General features: G+C 43.6%; 1 protein-coding gene across 3 annotated transcripts in view; it reads right to left on the reverse strand.

Moving 5' to 3' along the window:
- Positions 1 to 404: 404 nt before the first annotated feature.
- Positions 405 to 25,078, reverse strand: part of HSF2BP (heat shock transcription factor 2 binding protein) — an 80,316-nt gene continuing 55,642 nt past the window's right edge. For all 3 annotated transcript variants that reach the window (XM_080938174.1, XM_080938172.1, XM_080938173.1), the window contains one exon: positions 405 to 1,134. In XM_080938174.1, coding sequence (XP_080794300.1) covers positions 926 to 1,134 — 209 coding nt within the window. In that variant the 3' untranslated portion in view covers positions 405 to 925. The remainder of the gene's footprint in view (positions 1,135 to 25,078) is intronic.

Genomic DNA, 25,078 nt, shown 5'->3' on the forward strand with positions numbered 1-25,078 from the left:
GCAAGGGGACACTTCCTCCCTTCCAGGATGCCCAAGCTCAATGTCCTGCAGTAACGTGCCCTGCCAGAGAAAGGATGGTGTGTGCTGGCTTACGTGGAAATCTCTTGCACATCTCGCTATCTGTGACAGGCAGCATGTTAGTATCTTAGAACTTCAGCTAGGCAGTGTGAGGGCTCATAGACAGAGCAGCCTACACACGCACCGCACATGCACATGCACACGAGCGCAGAGGCAGATGGCTGACCACTTCATAGAATTTAATCTCTTTGCTCATCTTGAAGCTACTTTCCCATACTTGCTTTAAGTTCATAGTCAAGAGGCCAGAACAAAATAAGGAAGGTGTGTTTTTCTAAACAAATAACATTGTTAAATGTACAAAGGACACTAACTTCCTAACCCCAAGATTATATTCAGAATGTGATACTGAACTGACTTTATTCAAAAATAAAAGAAGCACCAAGACAGAGACCAACTGTCCGGGGCCATGTGAAATAATAGGTTACAAAAGGTTACAAAGGTAAGCCTGTGTTGTGGGGTTCTAGTTACCAGAGAAAGAGGACGGGTCATGACAGAAATGCTTCTGGGAAACACTGACCACATGGTAAACGGTGATCTAAACTCCCATGGTGTAGGCAGCCTTCAGGGCAGCAAGAAGCTGCTCAGAGAAAACTCTGAAAGTATCCAACTGTTCAGAGGTGACCTTTCTGGAGAATACAACCATTTTTGGGCCACTGCTCTGGCAAAGTTAGCCAGCTGCCACTCAATGAGGGAGACGCTTAGCCATCATGCCCATCTCGAGTCCCTCAAGACCTGCAATCTCTAACACATGGCATACAGTGACATACTAGTTTTGAACATGAAGGTAGAGGCCTGTGAGGGGAAGGGCCACTGGCATTTTCACTAAGCTCCTGGTGGTTGGCCACATCTAAACACTACAGTCCAGGGCACGGAGGTCTTCCAGGAGCTCTTGGGCAGCAGACTTCAGGTGGGAGTTGCGGCTCTTGGACATGGCCAGGATGCGCTGCAGGGGTAAGGAGCTCTGGAGCTCAGTGGCCATCTTGGAGAAGACGTCTGGTTCTAGAACCACAGACTGGATGAGTCGCAAGGCATGAAGGCACACTTCTGCATCTGGATCTGGGGAGAGGAGATGCTGCTGGTTAAAATCAAAGCCTCTTCAGGGGAAGCCATCGCTAGAAAGGTCTTTCTGAATGACAGGTCTGACAGTTGAAAAAGCTGTGGTCTAATACAGAAACAGAAGCCTAGCTTGTTATGTTTGTGACTGAATACAATCACCACCACCTTTAATAAACACACATTTTCAAATGCTGTCATTATATAATTTAAAACAGTTAAAAAGCATTCGATTTTTCAGAAGACCCAGGTTTGATTCCCAGAACCCACATGGTGGTTCACAACCATCCACAACTCCAGTTCCAAGGAGTCCAACACCTTTCTCTGATATCCATGGGCACCAGGCACACATATGTGGTGTACATGCATACACACAGGCAAAACACTCATACATATAAAATAAAACAATATGACAGGGTCTCTCTCTGTGGCTTTGGCTGTCTTGAAACTTGTTCTATAGACCAGGCTGACCTCAAATGCACAAAGATCCACCTGCCTCTGCCTCCCAAGTGCTAGCATTAAAAATGTGTACTAATACTGCTGGCAAAAATAAAATAAATCTTAAAAGAAAACCTACTAAGCTAGAACTATCAAGGTTTCTAAGGGGTTTGATGTTTCCTTATGCCTCTCATGTGAAAGACTTGGCTGTTACCTGGGTGCTCTCAGGAGAGGGTGAAGATTTTACAGAGCTGCACTCAATGGGAAGAAGCTAGGTCATGAGGGACATGCTCTTCAAGGGGATACTGGTACCCCTAGTCCCTTCACTTCTCTCGTTGCTTCTCAGCTGTTATGAGGTAAATAAATATATCCTGATGTCATAGGCCAAAGAAACAAGGCCAAATGACCAAAGACTGAAGCATCTCAGGCCACAAGCCAAAATAAGCCTCTTTTATTAATCTTCCTTTTGCTACAATGGTCACAGTATGCAGGACTCGCTGACATGGGGTTTCCCATGTTTTGCTGGACTGTCTACTTCTATAATTGCTTAAGAAGGCAGTACCTTTTATATTCATGCCAACTGTGACAAACTCCTCAGCAACAACATAGATAGTACCTACTCGAGGCCTTTGAGATGGATAATGTCAGTGTCACTGCTACTGTTCTATTGCTGAGATGAGACATCATGGACAAGGCTACTTATAAAAGAGAGCCTTTAATGTGGAGCTTGTTTACAGCTTCAGATGTTAGTGCATGATCATCATGGTGGGAAGCATGGTGCTGGAGCAATAACTGAGAGCACATATCTTATTCACAAGATGAAGGCAAAGATCAAGAAACTAGGCCTATGGACTGGAGACATGGCTCAGCAGTTAAGAGCACTGACTGCCCTTCCAGAGGTCCTGAGTTCAATTCCCAGCAGCCACATGGTGGCTCACGACCGTCTGTAATGAGATGAGATCTGACACCCTCTTCTGGTGTGACTGAAGACAGCTAAGCTACAGTGTACTCACATACATAAAAATAAATAAATCTTTAAAAGAAAAGAAAGAAACTGGGCCTAGTATGGGCTTTTAGAAACCTTAAAAAAAAAAAAAAAAAAAAAAAAAGAAAAGGCCTTCTTCAACAAGGTCACACCTCCCGATTCCCATTCAAACCACCATACACAGGCTACAAGATCCACAAAAGATCATCACTTATCATCTGAATACCCCTCAGGAGTTACAGAGCCTGGGAACTCTAACCATTCCTCTCTGGTGGACACACTATGGGCTGACTGTAATGAGAGCCATGTACACAACCAGCACCCCTTTCTTAGCACTACACTCATCAAAAGGACCTTTCAAAATGTCAGTGAGACTGAACACTGACTTCCTCAGCCTGAAACATAGACTTACTACTCTTATAAAACGCAAGTGGGGATTGTACTGGGGAAGGCTAAAATAAACCTATTCTTCAATGAAGGAGGGACACGGAGTTTTCCTAAACCCAGACTGTTAAAAATCTTCTAGAGGAGAGGGGAGAGGCCTGAAGGGTACAGTGGCTGCTAAGAAATAAAACAGAGAAGTCTGACATGCAGGCACAGGTAGACAACACCAAGAAGAAACAAAGGAGTACTCCCACACCATGCTTCCCCAGAGCCCCACAAATACCTGGTAACTACCTCTAGGCCAAGGACAGAATGAGAAGAACCCCAAAGGCAGGGAAGGGCAACAGCTGAGCCATCTCTCCAGCCCGAGACAGAATTTCTAAATGATGCTACCATCCTGGTCATTTAGATGACACTACACCTAAAATTTGCATAAGAGATTCCTCCCTAGTACCTATGGGACAGCAAGTACCAATAGAAACTCTGTTCAGGGCTGTAAAAAAAATCTCAGAAAACAAAACAAACAAACCAAAAAAAAAAAAAAATTAATGACTCCAAAGTATGTTTGTGATCACACGCATTAAGCTGGAAAAAAAATGAGTTCTATGACCAAGATCATAAAGACATCCTTAAAAATTGCTAAACACTAAAACAGTCATCAAAAATAAAATCATTTCTAACTATCTTTACCTTAATTTTTAAAACTGAGGGAAAAGGGCTAAACCAAAACATGCATAAAAATTATAAAGATATATGCAGAAATCAATACAGTTGAGAGTAAAAACAATGGGTCGGGTAGCTGATGTCTTAAACTCCAGAACTGCAAGTTCAAGTTAAAACAGGACCTTGAATTCTAGGATACCCAAACACACACAGTGAGTTTCTTGTCTCAAAGACCCCCAAATGAACAACAGAAAGATAAATAAGTAAAATTAATTCAGGAGGAGTATAAAAAAGCCAAAGTTGGCCATTTAAAAAATAATTCCTAAAATTAGTTAAGACTAGTGGAGAGGGGAATTTAGAAGTGAGAAATATCAAGAATAAGATAGCGGCTTTAACTACAAATCCTACAGAACGTTTATAATAAGGGATATAAACAATTTTGTGTTCTTAATTTTAAAACTTGGATGAACGCACTTTCAAAGTTCCCTGCACTTTTTCTTTAGGTTGAATAACCTAAATTAGTCCTGCATCTACTAAGGAAACTTAATTTGAAGTTGATAAGAAATGTTTAACAATGAGTAAGAACCCAGACCCAGATGGCTTCATTTAAAGAAGACATAGTAATTCTACATAAGACTTCTAGAGTAGATGGAGCTAGACAGATGGCTCAGCCCGTAACAGTGTTTGATGCTTTTCCAGAGGACTCAAGTTCCATTCCCAGCACCCACATTATGTGGCTCTCCATCACCTGTAACTTCAATTCCAGAGGATCCAATACCCTCTGGCCTTTGAAGACACTGCAATCACATACACAAATCAAGTGAATACGTGCTCACGCACACACACACACACACAATTTTTTGAAAGACTTCCATAAAATAGAAAGAAGAACAAATCTCAATTTTCTAAATGAGGCCAGAATTATCCTGATGCCCAAACCCCATATTTTATGAGAAAATAATGGAGTCACATCTTTTGTGAATGTCCTGGACAAAATATTAACAAATCAGATCCAGGAATATATAGAGACAATACTTCAAAATAAATATGCTTTTGCATTCTGGTAGTGCTAAATGGGTTCAACACTTGTAAATTATGCAAATATTTCTTATAACACAGACTAAGGAATATTTATCTTTTCAACCAGATGCTGACAAGACTTTTGGTAAATTCAGTATTTGTTCATATGATAAAAACTCTCGGCAAATGAGAACAGAATGAAATATTCTGAACCATACTGGGGGCATCTACAAACACAGGCGGCCAAGAGCACACATAATAGTGGGCCAACACCTCTAAGCTGCAAGGATACATCCTTAAAACCTCCATCCAAATCATAGTTGATATTTTAGCCTCTGCAATACAGAGACATACAGACTGAAAAGGAAAAACTAAAACCATCTGTACTCCACATGATGGGACTGCCTGCACAGAACATTTCAAAGACTATGAATAAAGCCACTGGAACTGAGTTTAACAAGGTTTTAGGATTACAGGGTCAGCATATAAAGATTAGTTTTATTCATACATTGACAAAAAAAGGCAAATCAAATGTTTTAAAGAATACCAATGACAAAATACCAATGAATAAGATGACAAAAATTATGAACTCTAATCAAACAGTTGTATAGAATGTCTAGAATCTTCAAAAGGTATAACCCAAGTGACAACTTAGTATGAAGTGGGGGCAACGAAACCAAGAGGTGTCCTACACTGAGACTAGCTCTCTCTTCTCAACAGACACTTACAGGAGGCTTGTAGCTGCTTGGTCTAATTGCTTCAGAGCCTATGATACGATAGAACTTCATAGTTAAAGTACATGGTAGGAAAAGCAGCTCACCTCACACTGGACAGAAAATGAAGGGAAGAAGAGAAAAAGGCTGAAGTTCCACAGTCCCCTTCAAAAGCAAGCTCCCTGAAGTGACCCATCTCTTTCAACTAGGCTTCATCTCTTAAGTTTCCTTCAATTCCAGGTAGTCCCATCCACTGAGAACCAAGCCTCCAGCACAATTAAGATTGAAGCCATAATAACATTTGTGAACAAGATGTCTCAAGAGGCTTACAATGTCAAATCTCTTCAACTCTATCTACATATGCAATATAATTCCAACCAAAATCCCAGTAAACATTTTTATAAAAATCAACAAAACAGAACTAGGGAGATAGCCTGGCAGTTAACACTGGTTGCTCTTCCAAAGGACCTGGGTTCAATTCCCAGCACCCACAGTGGCTAACAATATCTGTAACTCCAGATGCAGGGACTCCAATACACTCACTGCTAGCTTCTGCAGGCACCAGGCATACACATGGTACATAGATAAGCAAATATCCATGCATGTAGAATGAATAAATGAATGAAACAGACACACACACACACACACACATGCATACATATAGTTTTAAAAATCAACAACCCATTCTTAGTCTTACAGGAAAGGTAAAAGACTGCAAGAGTCGAGACAATTTAAAAAGGAAGTCAAGACCCTGTGGCTCCACTGAGAGAGCCCAGACCCGTAGTTCTTAAGACAACTAAGGGACTGACCTGGAAAGAAGTGAAGAGGGTTGAAGGATCCAGAAGCAGACAATCCAAGGATGCCACTTCATGTAGATCACAGCTAAAATCTAAGGATGCCACTTCATGTAGATCACAGCTAAAATCTAAGGATGCCACTTCATGTAGATCACAGCTAAAATCCAAGGATGCCACTTCATGTAGATCACAGCTAAAATCTAAGGATGCCACTTCATGTAGATCATAGCTAAAATCTAAGGATGCCACTTCATGTAGATCACAGCTAAAATCTAAGGATGCCACTTCATGTAAATCACAGCTAAATTCCAAGGATGCTACTTCATGTGGATCACAACAATCTGCCTGACTTTATAAAACAAAACAGCAGCTCCCCATGCCTGCCCTTCCCAGATGACTGGAGGGTGAAGGAGAGGGATGCTGGAAGGAAAGGCTGTTCTAAAGGATTCCAACCCCTTCCTGAAGGACATAAAGATGCCCTACCACTCACTGAGAAAGAATCAGATGCTCCCAAACCAGAAATTTTAGAAATTAAAACATGATCACAGAATTAAAACCTTCAACAAGTCTGGAAAATGGAATTGAGGAACTCTCATAAGGAGTGCTACTAGACAGATGAACAAAGGCTGTGACAGGGATAGCCACCACTGTGCAGTGACTTGGTGACTCCAAGCAGACTCTCAGAAGTGAGGAGCATGCATGTGCAAACTGAAAGAGTACTTTTAGTTTCTAGACAAATTGATTAAAATGCATAAAATATGAGAGTTCAGAGAATGGAGGGGATGAGATAAACTAGAAAAAGTGCAGGAGCACAGAGGATGGAGATGTCATCGTAAAGCAAGAACTTTAAATAACAAAACAGAGAAGTTACACGTTTCTAAAGACAAATCAGGTACAAAGACACCATAGTGAATCCTGTCTCAGAAACAAACAAACAAACAAACAAACAAACAAACAAAATACCAACAACAAAACTCTGCAGCACTGGCCATCAGAACAGAAGGAAGAGAATCTTCCTTAATCTAGAATCTAGGCCCAAGGTGTATCTCAGACACAAAGGATCTCCTCAGCTTTCTCACACACTCTTCTCCAAGAACACCAGACTGCGTGGTCCAACCTAAACAAGCCAACAAAGCAAGGAGGAGGAGGCATCGAGGAGGATTCCGAGAGCACAGCAGAAGCAAGATGAGACTCTCAGGAACAGGAAACTGTGGGCACACTTGGGATAGAGAAACATCTTCAGAGAAAGACTGGAGTAAAAGGGGAGAAATGAAGGTTAGACAGATAATTAACGTGTAGGAACCAGGCTAAATGGATCAGTCCTGATAGCATACACCTGTAATCCCAGCACTAGAGCGGCAGAGAGACAGGAGGATCTCAGGCTTGCTGGCAGACAGTGAACTACAAGTCCCAGTGAGAAACCCTGTCTCTCAACTTAAGGTTAATTCCTGTCCTCTACAAATATAGATGTGTGTACCTGTAAGAATACATACATACATATATACATACATACATACAAACACAAACATAATAATAATAATAATAATAATAATAATAAAGAAACATGCAAAATGAGAAAATTATTGACAAAATAAAAAACTGTAAGAAGGGGAAATAATTTGAGACTTAGGTATGAATAATAGCAACCACAATAATGCAAAAGTGAATGTTAGTCTGACTCAATCTATGACTGTTCTGGAATGATAGGATGATGGGAGCTCTCTGTCTGTTATCAGGGGCCAATGAACAGCTCTGAGAAATAAGTTTCTTAGGAAGGCTGTCATGGGGGAAACCTGAGCAGACTAGCCCCAGTACCCATAGGAAGCAAGCAGCAATATTCACAGGGCATTTGAGAGGGATCAGCAGGGCTCTAATATGGAAATAATAAGTGAATTTGCACAAAGATTTTAAATAAAATATGAATTTAGTGAGAATCCTATTTCTATGCACATATTCTGTATATTAGATTTCATATTCCAAAAATCACATGCAAATTAACTTAATTGAGAATGTGCAATGATGTGTAATAAAAATTCTTGACAATCACCAAAAATAAATCATCTCTGTCCACATATTAGTAATAGTTTACAATTCTTTTCAACCATCCAATGTGTTTAATGATTAAAACTATCCTGAAGGAATCCAGCAGGCCTTCCCTCTCATCTGAGGCAAGAGCATCTGCTTCAGTGGCAACAATATTAGTTCCCACCAGGATTTCTAGGCAATGGCCAAGCTCTTGGGGCACACCTGTACTGTCAACTCCCTCTGAGACCCCTGGCCACTTCCAAGGCACCATAGACACCCAAGAACATAGTTTGTTCCAGCAGCAGCCTCAGCCTTGTGCCTCCAAACTTCAGAGGACAGTGTGTGTGTGTGTGTGTGTGTGTGTGTGTGTGTGTGTGTGTGTGAACAGCCCCACTTCACACTTCACTTGCAGACCCCATGGGCCCTTTGCTTCCTTTCAGGAGACCCTAGAGCTGGCTGCTGTTGCTACCATTCCTGCTCTGACTCACAGTGCTCCCTTGCTTTGCAGTCACACTGCCACTCCTCAGTGCCTGCGGTGGCACCTCTCTAGGTCACTGCTTATCTCCACATTGGTACTGCTCACTTCTTTAGTGCTCTGGCACACTAGCCCTCCCTCCCATCCCATCGATCCACAGCATGTCTTCCTCACTGCTCCTCTCATGCACTTCCCTCTGTCCCAGTGTCCTTCTCCCCACTTGTCTCCTTAGGTCACCAATGCTGCTCATCTGTTCCCCTAATGCTCCCCTCTCTCAAACCTGGATTTCCTATTGAGCAGCCCGAAGGCTCACCTTGGGTGTCTGATGCCACATCTGCTTGTACATCAAAGCCCAGCTCTCATTAGGTGGGCACTGACACTCTCACCCATCAGTCTTGCCTGATTGTCCTTCCAGCACAGCCCAAGTCTACAGTGACTACACCCCATGCAGAGCTCTCTTGTCCAATGAGCTACGGAGGTTCCATTTACCATGTCCCCGTCTACCTCTGAATCTTCCTGTGGCAAGAATGATACTTTCTAAATGGAAATCAAATGCACCCCTCTTTGTGTCACACTTTTGACAAAAGCACAGCCTGCGGATGGCAGAAGTCTCACCCCACCAGCTCTACTGCTTCCCCACGGCTCCCCTCAGGTTGTGTGCCATTCTTTCTAAACACCAGGAGCACTGCCTTGCCCTGGATTTCCCCATTAAGCACTTGTCCTTTCACCTGGTACACCTTTCCTCTATCTCAAATGCTCTTCCTCCAAAGTTCAGCTGACTGCTTCATCAGTGACATACATAGCACCTGGGAACTCTCTCTGCATCCTCACAACAAAAGGGATGAAGTTTTGATCTGTCAGAGGCCTGGAATACAAAGGCACCATCACTGTAAAATCTGAAGTCAGTGAAATCTACTGGGGCCCTGGGAACCTCCTGAGGGTCATGGTCTTAGGGCTGGGTTTGTCTTAGGCATCTCACCAGGTTCTCATGGTCAGAAGGTAGACTCCTATCATATAGTGTGCCCTGGGTGCCCTACACAGCAAAGCTGGTCCTCAGAAAAATATTTCAGGGCCTGGTCACACTTGAAGAAAGGGTGGCCCTGACTCAGCTAGAGGAGAAATATTGGTGACAGTTACAGAAACATGCCACTAAGATGAAGTTTTTGCCTTTTGATATAACATTTTTACTCCTCTCCCACACTCTATTTCACACTAATCTAATACCAGTAACACAGGGGTCTACAGCTGAGAAAACTGACATAAACCTCATCTCGGGAAGAAGTCCAGGACAGGGGAGAGAAAACAAGAGCCTGACTTTAGGCACAGCTCAAATCCTACCTGGATTGACAGAGAAGCTCAGTGTGAAGACCTACTCCCACAGTCCAGTCAAGCATGGCCCCTACAAAAGCTGTCAGAATCAAAATATAGGACTGTGCCGAGCTGTCAATTCCAAACCAAATTAATCAAAGAATGTTGGGTAGTATGAAGGAGGGGGTTCTCATGGTGGTTCATGATAGACTTCAGGGACTAGTTTTGCACTGAGGTCACTGTACCCTTATCCAGAAAGTACTTCTACAAGGAGAGCCTGCCAGCAGCATGCAGAACCTTGGATTGTCGTCACTTTATTGATCCTTGTAGCCAAGGAGTATTGTTTCACAAGATCTTGCGTAATCTTCACTTTACTTTCGAAAATGTCTCCTTACTTCAAGCTCTTTAATATGATGGAGTTTACGAGGACACACCTGCTTCCAGTGCAATCCTCTGTTAGTCTCAAATAAAGGTCATCAGTCAAGAGCATTGTTCTGTTACCTTGGTTAACCCAGTTTAACTAAAACTTTACATGGCATAAGAAGAAAAAGAAGTGGCTGGAGATGAGGCTCAGCCATTAAGAGCACTTGCTGCCCTTGCAGAGGGCCTGAGTTCAGTTCAGGGCACTCATGGCAGCTCACAACCACGTGCAGCTCCAGTTCCAGAGAGTCAGATGCCCTCTTCTGGCCTCTAGAGCAGACACTGTGTGTCAGAGGTACACAGATATACATAAAACAAATCAATTATGAGATAAAATAAAATCATCTTTAAAAAGAAGAGGCGGAGGTATGGCGACAAAGCATCGGAAACAGATGCAGACACACAGGGAATCTACACAGCTGAGTAATATGCTCAGGGCAGCGCTGGCTGCCACAGCAACACCACAGAGAAGGGGTGTAAACAAAAGAAAGTTATTCATTACAGTCCTGGAGGCTGAAGTCAGAGAGTCAGGTGCCAGCAGCTGGCTGCTCCTCAGGCCTTTCCTTAACGTGCAGCCAGCATCTTCCCCTGTCCTCATAGGGTCACCTCTCTGTGTGTTGATGGCTATTCTCATAAAGACAATAGTCAGTTTGGATAGAGGACTACCACAGTGAACTCATTAACTTAATTACCTCTGAAAGACCCTGTCTCCAAGTACAGTGACCTTCCCAGATCAGGCCTTCAGACTGTAGGGCATGGCATATTCTAACAGAGAAGGTTCAAAGTACATGGATTTAATCAGAGATGGAAACACACACACACACACACACACACACACACACACACACACACACACACACACACAAACAAAGGCATCAAATCTCACATCACCTACTTACTCACCAGCCAATCTGTTTCCATTCCCTAAACTTATTATAGGGCTTTTCTCCTCTCTATGACAAAGTATCTAACAGAAACAATTGAAGAAAGAGTCATTTTTACTTGTGGTTTAGGAAAGCCCAGCCACAGTTGCATGGCTTTCTATGTTTGGGCAGAGCATCATGTTGATGGGAGATTGTGATCAAAGGGCTTTTTAATCTCATCGTGAATTGGAAGGAGAGAAAGGAGAAAAGGGCCAGGGACAAGACACTCCCAAGGAATTGCCTTTCAGACATACTTCTGCTAGCTAGGCCTCTCCAGCAAAATTCCCAAACCCTCTTTAAATAACACTAGAAGTCAGGGACCATGGGATGTTCATATTAAGTATACATGGACACCACTTCTACAAAATGACCTTTTCTTTTCCCACCAGACTGAAAGCTTCATGACAGCAGGGCTTCAGCTGTCTTTCCAATACTTAAAATATCCACTGTAAGTGCTTCTTGGTCATTAGAGATTCCTCTGTTGAGAATTCTCTTTAGCTCTGTACCCCGTTTTTAAATTGAGTTGTTCTGTTAGTGTTAAATTTCTTCAGTTCTTTATATATTTTGGATATTAGTCCTCTATCAGATGGAGGGTTGGTGAAGATCTTTTCCCCATTCTGTAGGCTGCTATTTTGTCCTATTGATGGTGTCCTTTGTCTTACTGAATCGTTTTTAGTTCTATGAGGTCCCATTTAATTGTTGATCTTAGTGGCTGAGTTATTGGTGTTTGGTTCAGGAAGTTGTCTCCTGTGCCAATGTGTTCAAGGCTCTTTTCCATTTTCTCCATTAGATTTAGTATATTCAGTTTTATGTTGAGGCCTTTGATCCATTTGGATTTGAGATTTGTGCAGTGTGATAAATATAAATCTATTTTCATTCTTCCACATGCAGACATCATTTGTTGAAGAAGCTCTTTTTTTCCATTGTATGTTTTGGTTTGTCAAAAATTAAGTATCTATAGATACTTGAGCTTATTTCTGGCTCTTTAATTCGATTCCATTGATCAACCTGTTTGTTTTTATCCCCATACCATGTGGTTTTCATTACTATTGTTCTATAGTGCAGCTTGAAATCAAGGATGGTGATACCTCTAGAAGTTCTTTATAATATAGGATTGCTTTGGTTATTCTGGGTTTTTGTTTTTCCATATGAAGTTGAGAATTGCTCTTTCAAGCTCTGTAAAGAACTGTGTTGGAAACCTGATGTTCTGGAATTACATTGAATCCGTAGATTGCTTTTGGTAAGATGGCCATTTTTACTGTCTTCTGAGAGGCTTCATTCAGCAACTGATGGAGAGACCCACAGGCAAGCTCAGAGAGTTTTGTGAAAGTGTGGGGGGAAGGAAGCAGAAGGACAGAGAGAGCCACAAGTGTCAAGAACACCACAGGAAGACCTACAGAGTCAACTGACCTGGGCCCATGGGGGCTCACAGACCACCAACCAAGGAGCATGGATGGGCTCACCTAACCTCCCCTACCCCAAATTTGTAGATGTGCATTTTGATCTTCATGTGAGTCCCCTGAGGGGAAATGGAGGAGATGGGGTGGGAGAAGGGGCCTGTCCCTGACTCTGTTGCCTGCCTTTGGATCCCTTTCCCCTAGCTGGGTTACCCTGTCTGGCCTCAGTAGGAGAGGATGCACTTAGTCCTGCTGTGATTTGATGTGCCAGGGCAGGCTAGTGCCCATGGTACTTCTGAGAAGAAGGGAAGAGAGTAATGGGGGGAGGGCATTGTGAGGGTACACCTTAGAGGAGAAGAGGGAGGGAGGCCATGATTGGGATGTAAAGTAAATGCATCTATAAGTTACTGAAAACATCCACTGTATGTGCAATACTTAGCATTAAGGTTATTTACCCTGTAAGTAAAAAGTCTCCTTTATGTGGATAAAGCTACTGCAAAACAAATATCAAGAAACTGCAGGAGAAACAAAATGGCAGTGCTGCTGACACTGTCCTGAATGACCTTAGCTCAGGCTGGACTCTGACCAGGTCAACAGAAGGATCGCTAGTAGGCAAACAAAAGCCTCAACTCCACATTCCTCAGAACCCTTGTAAAGTTGCTTTCTGTTTGTTGGGAAAGCCATCACTTCCCTTACTCACCCTGCAACCAACTGCCTCTGATTAACTCAAACAAACCTGTAAGAGATTAAGTCCCTTGGTAGTTTCCAGGCTGTTCTGACCCACATCAGACCTCCCCTTTCTCTAAAGCCCAGGCTGTTCTGGCTTACATGCCTCCCCCACTGCTAGCTGTCTCCTTAAAACTAGCAAGACTTCTTCCAGTCTTTTTTTTTTTTTTTTTTTTTTTTTTCCTGCTCTACCCCCTACTCTGAGACAGCCTAAAAGTTTGATTCCCCAGTAAACCTTTCCTTCTACCTGTGGAGTGGTCTAGGTAAAGTGGTCAGTCTTTTTTTTTTTTTTTTTTTTTTTTGGTGGTTCCACTGGACCCTCACTTACACTAGGCATGCTAGAAAGGACTAAATAAGACAAGCCATGAGATAAATGCAGCCAAGGGTACAACCAACAGGAATAACCTCATGATGACAACATAAGAGCCCAGTCACTGTGACAATAGTTGGAGGGAGAAAGATCATGGAGGAAAACTGTCATAAACCATGTAGACAGAACTCAGTCCCAGTCACAAAAATCTGGGACTTAGAGGCAGGTGAGGCAATATGATGAAGGGTCACCAAACAGAGAGGACATGCTAGGGCTGCCTCACAAGGATCTACAGGACCTCTGCCTTTAGAGGCCTTGCTCCCTCCCAGAACTCATGTAGGAATCTAAATGCCAGTCATGAGTTGTGAGCAGTGTTAAAGTGTAGACAATGTATTAATTGCTTTTTCAGGTAAGGCCTTTGGGAACTGATTCAATCATCAGTGACTGAGCCCTGACAGCTTCATAAAAGTAGATAAAGACACACACAGACCTGAGTTCTCTACCACATGATACAGCTCAGGAGTTCCTTACCAGAATGTGAATAGAGCTACTAGGACATTGAACCTCAAACCCAGAAACCAAATAAGCATTTTTAAATTTTACAAATTAGCCTGTCTCAGATATTTCAATATAGTGACAAGCTAATATAATGGTTTTAAAGCAGCCACCATCCAAGTTCCTCAATGAACAAAGGTGTGAAGTCTTAAAAAAAAATAATCTCAGCAAATAAAGAGAAGGTCTAAATAGAGAGTAACACAAAAGGCTAGAACTGGAAATATAATAACTGAGACAAAGGTGTTGGGAGAGAGAGATAATTAAAGGGAGAGATGAAGAAAATCCATGAGGCCCAGAGGGATGGGGCACAGTGAGTAGAGTATTAGCCAGGCAGGCCCAGCCATTCCGGTGTGACCCCAGAACTCACATAAGCTACCTGTGCTAGTTCACATCAGCATGAGGGCAACGTGTACCTGTGCATACAAGTACAGAAAACAAAGAAATGAAAGATGAGGGAGGAAAGGACAGGGAAATGGAATGAAGCAATGTGAGCTAGCAAGAGAAAGATGGCGTTAAGACACCAAGGGAACTGGTAAGACACAAATGTTCACATGACTGTAGTCTAAGTGAGGGAAACTAGGAGGGCTGGAAACAGCTGAGAAATGCTGACAGAACATGTACCTGATTAAGCCAAAGACAGGATGTCAGAAACCCAACTGAAACATGAAGTATGCTAAAGAATATACCCAAACCTTGGGAGTCTATGCTGAACAAGAGAAAAATGGCTCTTAAGTAGTGGGCTTCTCAGAGGAAGTGATGCTGCACTTCCCACACACTGAACAAGAGAACTGTCAGTTCTAGAGACCTGTTTCCACGGGAACAGTCTTTTAATATGAAGGGGAGCTCTAGTCATGCTCAAGTGAGGGAAATGACTAGATAACACAGACTTGTGTAGGCACACTCCAGCAGCATGGGTCATAGCTAATGACCCAAGTACCCATCAGACGACGAATGCATATTTGCTGGACACCCATACTGTAGACATTATGGAGCCATAAAAAGGAATAAAGTGCTGACCCATGTTATAACAAGGATAAATTTGAAAATGCCAGTGGAAGAACATAGAGGAATGGTAATATGCTCTAATAAGGGTTAACAAGCAGGCTAACTTACACCAGGGCTAACTTCCAGACTCTGCCCACTGTAACTCCCTAGTGTGTGACACCAGTGTGACAGCTAATCTTGGTTGTCAGTTTGACTACATCTGAAATCAACTAAAACCCAAATTTCTAGACATGCCTGTGAGATTTTCTTGATCAGATTGTTTGAAGTGGGAAGACCACCCTAAATCCAGGCCACACCTTTTACTGGGAGCCCATATAAAATGACATGAAGATTGAAGCTATTGCTTTTGTCTACTTGCCCCCATTCTTGATGGCAAGTTCATCTACCCTGTTGTTGCAGCTGGTATTAAATCCAACTTCTTCAGGAGCCTAGTGTAGACTCAGCAGCTGTCCAGGTACCCTCCCAGACTCCAGCACCAGATTGGGTCTGCAATGACATCCAGTCTTTTTTTTTTTCTTCTCTCAAGTTTATTTGTAAGAACAGCATAGGACATTGATCATCTACAAATAGTGTGTAGGTGGGTGTGTCACAGCAGACCGTCTGTCTTCACTTTGGTGGACTCTTCTCTATGGAGCCTTCACAGAGACCTGGGCATCTTTAGGATCCTGGGCCTTACCTAGATCTTTGGCCTCTCCTGTGGTTTGAACCTTGGGCTTTGGTTGGTAGAGCCTACGACCCTTGGCCATGTAACTTCGAATCCTCTTCCCAAGCTTGGGGTAGGCAATGAAAGCCAGAAGGACGAGTTTGTAGCTGGAGCCCTTTGGCATCTTGGGCTTGATGGCCTTTGCGTGTGCACTCACTGCCTTTGCACTGTTGGCCCCTGTCTTCATGCCTTTCTTTCTATGCTTCTTGGCAAAGTGCATGATGCTCAGGAACTTGTAGTCAACCCCCTTAAGAGATTTGTATCTTTGTGACCGGGGTTTCTTGATGCCATTTCTGTGCCATTTGTGGGACGGGTTGTGTGTGGTGTGGTTCTTGGACTTGGTTATGTCTGTACAGTAACCCATGGCTCCTGCAGCACCTGGGACTGGAAAAGCAACATCCAGTCTTTTGGACGGGAAAACTTCTAGATTCTTAGCCTTTCTCTCCATCATGAAGCATTGTTAGACTATCCAGACCACAGCTTGTAAGCCAATTTAGTAAAACACACACGCACACAAAGCAACCAGCTCTGCCACTCTAGTGAGCCCTGACTAATAAAACTAGTCTTGCAAGTTTGCTATATATCTGAGCAATGAAACAGGAATGAAGTGTTGGGTAGAAAAGGAATCTTGAACAAGAGAAAGAAAGGTGTGCTATAATGAGAAGGGAAAGGCGAGCAAAGCTTTACTGGATGGAGCTGGTGAGAGTCAACACACTTGAACATAGATTAGTGGTGTGTACAATGAGATGATGACCAAGTTCTGACACTCACTTCCATCCTACCAAGTTCCCTCACACCCTTTCCTTCTGTCGGCCAACCTATAAGTAACTAAAGCTCTCATCTGCTCCGTGGCGGCATTTTAACCTGCTCTTGAAAACTGTAAGTGAGACTATTCTGTGTTAATTAGTTTCCATAGTTAGGAAAGACTGCTGAGCAAATAACTTAGAATAAGCATTTCACTGCACACAGCCTCAGAGGGTTCAGTCCATAGCCCTGGCTGCTGGTGAAGCAGAGCATCACGGCTCCCAGAGCACATGGCAGGAGTTGCTCAGTGCACGGTAGATAAAAAGCAGTGAAGAGGGCTGGAGAGATGGCTCAGCGGTTAAGAGCACTGACTTGGCTTCCAGAGGTCCTGAGTTCAATTCCCAGCAACCACATGGTGGCTCACAGCCATCTGTAATGAGATCTGATGCCCTCTTCTGGTCTGTCTGAAGACAGTGACAGTGTACTCATATACATAAAAATAAATGTTGATTAAAAAAAAAAGAAAAAAAAAAGCAGTGAAGAAAATACCATTGCTGAGAACACACTCTCAGTGACCACTTCCTCCAGCTGGGTCCCATCCCTTGAAGCGTTCAGAAGCTCCCAAAACAGGCTGCCACTGAACCAGGTACTGTTCTTTTAACGTCTGAGCTCTTCAGAATGGCATTTCACATGCTATGATTCTGCCCTTGGCACCCAAAACCTCATGTTCATCACAATACAAAATACCTTCAGTCCATTTGTAAGAAGTACTGTGGTCTTCACAGTTCTAATACTGTTCAGAAGGAAGTTCAGCATCCTTTGGGACTCAAAGCAAACTCATAGCACATTCCCACAATGTAATAGCACTGAGTGAACACTCCTATTCCAGATAAGGAGGAAGACTGGACAGAAAGTAAGGACTGACCAAAGATTCAAATCAGGAGAAGAAAATGCTAAGTCCTGTAGCTTCCATGTCTATCAACTGGAGCAAGTGATGATGGGTGTCAGCCTCAGAAATCTTGGGGAGCCACATCCCTATGGCCCTATCACTCATAGCCTACATAGCCTCTGCTGAGTGACGGCTCACTTCATGACCAGCAGCTTTCCTTCACACCGGTATCACTCCCTGCACCTCTAACTTTCTCCAGTCTCCATTTCATGTTTGGCTTCACCCTATCCTCTCATGAGCTTCCTGTGAGGATTCCACCTGCGCTACATATTGCCTGGCCTCCCAGTTTCCAGTGAATCTAGGGATACCTAGAGCCCATAGCTCTTGCATTCTGCGTATCTGAAAGGTCAGCAGCAGGTGGATGACATCAAGGTCTGCCACTGGCTTAAGCAGTAAATGACCATGTCCCTGTGATCTACAGCTGTAGCAGCCTCAGAGCCTGGAGCACTGACGGCAAACACTGTCCTAGGTGATGAGACTCCAGAAGGCTGACTCTGAGGCACTGTCTTCTGGAAGGAGAAAGTCTCAAATGAATTCACTCTTTAATGCCTTTGAGCCTGCCACAACTGGGATGAAGCCAACTCCTGAGATGCCCCTGTCATCATTCCTACTGTCCCTGTGAAACAGAACTTTTTGAAGGCAATAATCTCTGTAACACTCTTACTTTGGTTATAACTTTAAATATGCTTCTCTGGCCAAATGCTTTTCAAATCTTTCCTGTCTCTCTGTCTTAGAGTTTTACTGCTGTGAAGAGACACCATGACCAAGGCAAGTGTTATAAAAGACAACATAATTGGGACTGGCTTACACGTTCAGAGATTTAGTCCATTATCATCAAGGCAGGAACATGGCAGCATCCAGACAGGCATGGTGCAGGAGGAGCTGAGAGTTCTACATCTTCATCTGAAGGCAGCTAGGAGAAGACTGGCTTACAGGCAGCTAGAATTAGGGTCTTAAAGCCACACCCACAGTGACACCACCTACAACAAGGCCACACTTCCTAATAGTTTTACTCCCTGGGCTGAGCATATATAAATCATAATGCTGTTTTACTCCTAATTCTCATTGTCAATCTTGCAAAGAGCAGCAAGGGAAGCTCCTGCCACAACCTGGCATCTGTAAACTCAGACAAGTCTCATATCACAAGGAGCAAAAATGGCCTCCGGTCCAATCCCAGGTGCAGTTTTCATTCCCCTTGGAAGCCTCAGAGCACAGAGCTCTGAAGCTCAGCCTCCCTGTGGATATGCTAATGCTCTAAGTTCTGTTTGCAGCCTTCTGGTGCCTCTCTAGCCTTGTCTCTAAAAGCCCTCCTCCCTCTTGCACATAGCTCCAAAGGCTAAGAAGCATAAGTCATGCTTATCACAGCAAAGGTTCCACCCCCAGAACCAGCTTTCGTTTTTCTGCAGCTGTGAATAAAATGCTCGAAAAAACTACTTAAAGGAGGAACTTTTGTTCACAATTTCAGCCCATAGTTCATAGTTGATTCTGTGCCTGTGGTGAGGCAGTGTAAGCTCATGGTTCTTAGGTCCCTGAATTAAGGAGAAATGGGGGTGTACAGAACAAGATATAGTCCCTAGGATCCCAGCCCAGGAGATACCTCCTCCATTTATGTCCTACCTCCTAAAGTTTCCAGAAGTTCCCAAAATAGTGAGACCAGCTGGGAACCAAGCCTTTAATACATGAGCCTTAGGGGGAAATACTTTATGTTCCTATGGTAACACTCAGGGATTACAAAACAAAACAGGCAATTTTATTACAAAAGCCCAAACAATCAATGAATGAAGTAACTTGTGCTTGTGTGTTTTCCCTCTGGTTCCTCAATGTGTGTCATCCCTTCCCCTGTATTTAAGGGCTATTTTCTCCATTGTCCTTGGAGAAAGCACACCTCTGAGTCTCAATGCGCTTCCTCCTCATATAGGCAGGCTCCCTGTTGATATTTCCACTGTCTGAAGCATGTGAGCGTGTGAGGGCAGAACATGAGGCAGAGCACATGAGCCAGTGATCTAGAACAGGAGTGACAGGAGGGCGCTGACAACTATGGCACAGTGCTGAGACTCCAGATGTTACCAGCTTCTTACACAAACGCCTCCACAGCAATGAGGACTCCAAACACTGGTGTCTACCTTAATGTTTTGAGACACACAAGCTTAACCATGTGATAAGGATGGCACTGTCTTGGCCGCCACTGTCACCAGCAGCATATCGGTTGAAGAACCTCCTCTGCCACACCCTCACTACAGAGACGCTCTGCCTAAGCACACAAGGTCTTCTTCCATTTCTCTCAGATGGCCTCACATGCCAATAGGAATGTGCTAGTCTAGAGAGAAGGAACACAGAGGACTGCTGCTGGGGTGGGAGAATGGCTCAGTGTTAGGAGCACTTGATGCTCTTGCATCAGACCAGGCAGTTCAAACAACCTGAAACTTGCACTCTGAAGGGGAACACTGTATTCAAAGGAAACCCATGCTCACAATCCAACCGAAACTAATCAACAAGAAATTGACAGCAAATGCTGGAGAATGTGAAAAACAGGAGCCCTTATTTATTGTTGTTGGGAATATAAACCGATACAGCCATTATGGAAACTAGTGTTGAAGTCACCCTCCCCCCAATAAAAAATTTCCATCTGACCTGGCTCCACTCCTGGCATATATACAAAGGACTCTGTGTTCTTCCACAGCAATGCTTCTATATACATTTTGTTGCTACTCTACTCACAATAGCAAAACAAATGGATGAGCTCCGTGTCCAACAACTGATGAGTGGATAATGAAAATGTGGTGTACATGAGGCCAGCACGAGGACTTAGTGAGTAAAAGTACTTCCCTCAAATCCTGAAGACCCGAGTTTAATACCTGGGACCCACAGAATGAAAGGAAAGAAACAACTCACATAAATTGTCCTCAGGCTCCACAAATGCATGTGTACATGCACAAAGGTACATTCATAAATAAATGCAATAAACATTTTTAAATAAAAATGTAAAATATACATATACAATGAAATTTTATTTATCCCTAAAGAAAACTGAAAATTCAGGAAAACGCTTGTGGGGAACAACTTGTATTCAAGCTGTAACAAAAGCCTTGTCTCAGTTGAGAGCTGATGAGAGAACCACAGTGAGGATGGAGCAGCCTGGCCAGAGCTCTTTCTGTGTAACAGTGACACCCAAGCCTTCCCAGTACATCTTCTGAAACCAGCTGCTTCCTGACTTCCATCCCTAAACCCAGCTATGTGTGCTGCCTTCTCAGATAGCTAGCAGATGTCCTAGACTTAAATGAACTTTTCTGAACCCTTGGTTCATTCCTGCTCCTTACAACAGCACTATCCCTGGCCCAGACATGCAAACGAAATCCCTAGACCATCCTGACTGAACCCCTTTCTGTCTCCAGAACCACTGCCTACTGTAGGTTGCACTGGCCCCCTCACCCTACTAGGCCCTGTGACTCCTCTTAGCTCCCATACAGTAGTCAGAACCAGCTATGACTAAGGCCTTCTCTGTTCAGAGTATTGCCTGAGTCTTCTCAGGTAATTTGACCCCATCAGTCCCTCCAGTCACACACACACACACACACACACACACACACACACACACACACACACACACACATACACACACACACACACCCTATAGCCACACTGGCCTCTAGTTACTCCTAAGATGCCCACGCGTACTCAGGTCCTCTCCACTACTCACCTAGCATTCTACTGATGAGCTCCTAGCTCTCTGCATGGTTCTTTCTTTGCTCAGACACAAAAGGAGCAGCCTCACACGTCATCTCTAGCCTACTCCACTTCATCTGCTCACTGTACCACAAACGTTTTCTGTGTGTCTACCGTCAAATCTCCCTACCTGAATATGAGCTCTAGAGGGGAAAAGCTCAGTTTTGCTCACTTAGAATACTGCAGTAATAGGTGGAACTGGTCCCTCTAAGTGCCACCGTGCCAAGAGCCGCCCACAGCAAGACTGGTAAAGCAATGGAGGCTCTATCAGTGTATTATGTGGGAGACCAAGGAAACGTGACTCAGAATACAAGCTCTCTCACAAAGCCAGCAACTTCTAAGGTAGCAGCACAGGTATCAGAAAACAGCAGATCAGCAACACAACAGTGCCGTTCCCCAAGAAACTCAGAACAGGGAATGTGGAAAGGCTTCACGGACTGTGACGGTTTGGGAAGATAACAAAGCACAGCACTCAGACGCTTAGGAGACATGCTGGTAGGACCATAGCACCAGCCACTTCGTATTTTTAGTGTTATCTTTCCCAAACCCAAAACAACACTATTCCTCACACTTTAGAATAAATTAAAACCATCTTATGATGGAATGTAGCCTCCTGACTTACTCCACAAGCAGTGCTGTCTGCTCCTAAATTGCACTCTAACAACAGATTCCTCACTTCCTGCTTGCAAAATCTGCACTTTCCAAGTGATACTGCAGTTAGCAGATCACAGGGAAGGCAGGAGAAGAGGCGCTGCTTAGCCAACTAGGCAAAGGGACAAGGCTGTTCTTCCAGACACTTGTGGCAGGTGGCTCTACTCTGAGGCAGTGCAGAACCTGAGCCCTACTCCAGTACATGCAAGACACATTCAAGTGGGCAGAAGCCACGAGCACAGAGCTCTCAGAATGGTGTGCCGTCTATTAAAGTGGAGGCAGCATGTAATTTTCACATTTTGCATTAGATGTAGGTTTTACTAATGAATTCAGCCTGGCACAGTAAAACACAAGCTTGGGCAGAAGAACAAGGACCAAGAATGGAGCCTCCTGGGTGGGCAAGGCAGGGGAGGCAGTGTTTCTGTTCTCTAAATTAGCATCCTAGTAGGAAATAAGTAGAAGAAAGTTCTCCTGCAGCTTCACCCAGCTTGATGGGTCATGCTGGGGAGAGGGTGTCAATACCAGCATGGGTTCTGTGGGGAGAGGTCTTTGGCACACTTCTGGCTACTGTGCTCCTGTTCCTGGACTTTGTAAAGTGGAGAAGCTGTCTGAGCACTAACAGACAAGCAATAGCTGCCTGCTTCTGGACAGTGGATGCAATTGGGAAGAGCTGCTGCAATCTCCTGCTGCTTCGACTTTCTACCATAATGAACTCCTTCAACTGAGACAGCATGAACCTTCTGCCTTTAAGTTGTTTTTTTAAGAGTACTGTATCACAGCAACAGGGAAAGAAACTAAGACAGCTGATAACAGCAGCAGAAGGACAGAAGTCCACATCTGTAATATGGGTGTAACAGCATCAGAATGTAGCTAGAATACATTAAACAGACTGATTTTATTACCTAAACTGCCACCCAAGAGTGAAAAAAATTAAAGCTGATAAGCTAATAATGGAGAGACAAAGAATTACTACTTGTGATGGTCTCAATGTTTGGCCCATGGGAAGTGGCACTGTTAGAAGTGTGCCTCTGTGGGGTGGACTTGGATTTGCTAGTGCTCAAGCTCCACCCAGTGTGGACGAGAGCCCCTCTCCTGGCTGCCTGCAGAAAAGAATCTCCTTCTACTTCCTTGGGATCAAGATGTAGAACTCTTGGCTCCTTTTGCAGCACCATGTCTATATGCTGCCATGCCCCCACCATGATAGAGGACAGTAAGCCAGCCCCAACTAAATGTCCTTTTATAAGAGTTTCCTTGGTCATGGAGTCTGTTCACAGCAGACGAACCCTAACTAAGTCACTGCTATTGACTACTACTAAGTTAATCCAGAAGAGAATAGGAATTTAGTGAAGTAAGGAACAAAAGATGGGGAAGGCAGAATATAATCCAGGACTACTGATACAGTCTATATTCCAGGTATTTAGAAGGCTGAGACAGGGAGATCACAAGTTCAAGGGCAGCCTGGACAACTTAGTGAGACCCTGATTCAAATATTTAAATGATTTAAGGATGTGAGGATATACAGTGAGCGGCAACAGTGCTTGCCTAACACATAGGCCCTGGGTTAATCCCCAGGACCAAAAAAAAATATTTAAGCCCCAACTATAAAATGAGGGACACCTTAAACAGAGATACGGTGTGGTGAGTTAAATGAGAATGGCTCCAATAAGCTCACTAACTTAAATATTTAGTCATCAGTTGGTAGAACTTTTGGGGAAGGATTAGAAGATGTGGCCTTTTTAAAGTAAGTGTGTTAAGATAACCTTTTAAAAGTGGTATGTTACAGCTTTGAGGTTTCAAAAGCCCACACCATTTTTCCCTCTCCCCCTGCCCCCCTCTTTCACCCTTGTTCTCACTCTCCCCACCTCTGACTTACAGATCAGGAGATGAGCTCTTAGCCAACCTCCAGTGCCGTGCCTGCCTGCCTGTCGCTTCCATGCTCCCTGTCTGATGATCATGGACTCTGAGACTCTGGAACTATGATCCCCAAAATTAACTGCTTCTTTTACAAGATGTCATGGTCATGGGGTTTTGCCATAGCAACAGAAAAGTAGCTAAGAAGCAAGGCACTCTGGAAGTAGAGTTGGAAAGCAGAAATGATGTCCAACAGTAAGCCCAGCATCAAAGCAGTCTTCAGAGCAAGAGTTACCATCAGGGCATTCACAAATGGCAACAGGGTCAACTTATCAAAGAGATACAATAGGGAGGGAGTTGTTGCTGAACATCAGAAGCAAAGGGCAGAGCAGACAGAAATAATGGCCCAATGATTTCAACACTCCTCTCTCAATCATCAGCTGAGCAAGTGGAGAGAAAACCAGCCAGGACATACAAAAACCCTACAACCATCATCAATTGACAAGAAGCATTAACATTTACAAAACTCCCACCAAACAGCAGCAGAGGGTATATACGCTATTTGAGTATACTCAGGACAGTTATAGAATGGGCCATGCTTTAAACTATAAAACAAGTCTTGACAAATTCAGAAGGACTAGAATCATCCATAGAATGTTCTCTGGCACAACATTAGAAATCAGTAAGAGAAAGCTAGCTGGAAAACCTCCAACCACTTGGAGATTAAAGATGCCAATTTAAATTACAGTATATGCCCAAAAAGCTAAAAACAAATAAATGGTGCCCTGATTCCACTAAAGCTAAGAAAAATACTTATTTCTAATATCTGCCATGGAATGCTAATATAGCAATTATGCTAAACACATTCATATATGCTGATTAGTCAGGTGTAGTAAATTATTCACAGCTTGATTGCACATCAGGGCCCCTCCAAGGCTGCCCAGATACAAATGGTGACCTAAGAAAACCACAGTCTCACAGGCCACAGGCTTCTTGCACTCCAAACATGCTTTGAGTGCTCTCCTCCATGATCCTGGCTGATAGTAGAGTACATGGTGGAGCTGTGGCTCCTGGGTACTGAAGTGTTCCACAGGAGCAGAAGCCTTCCTGCAATAATCTATGAGTGGTGCTGCCTCATCATGGAGCCTAGAAAATGTACATTAGAAGAGGCCTTAGAGAGTA

Source organism: Micromys minutus, assembly GCF_963924665.1.
Source record: "Micromys minutus genome assembly, chromosome: 25".
Classification (NCBI taxonomy): domain Eukaryota; kingdom Metazoa; phylum Chordata; class Mammalia; order Rodentia; family Muridae; genus Micromys; species Micromys minutus.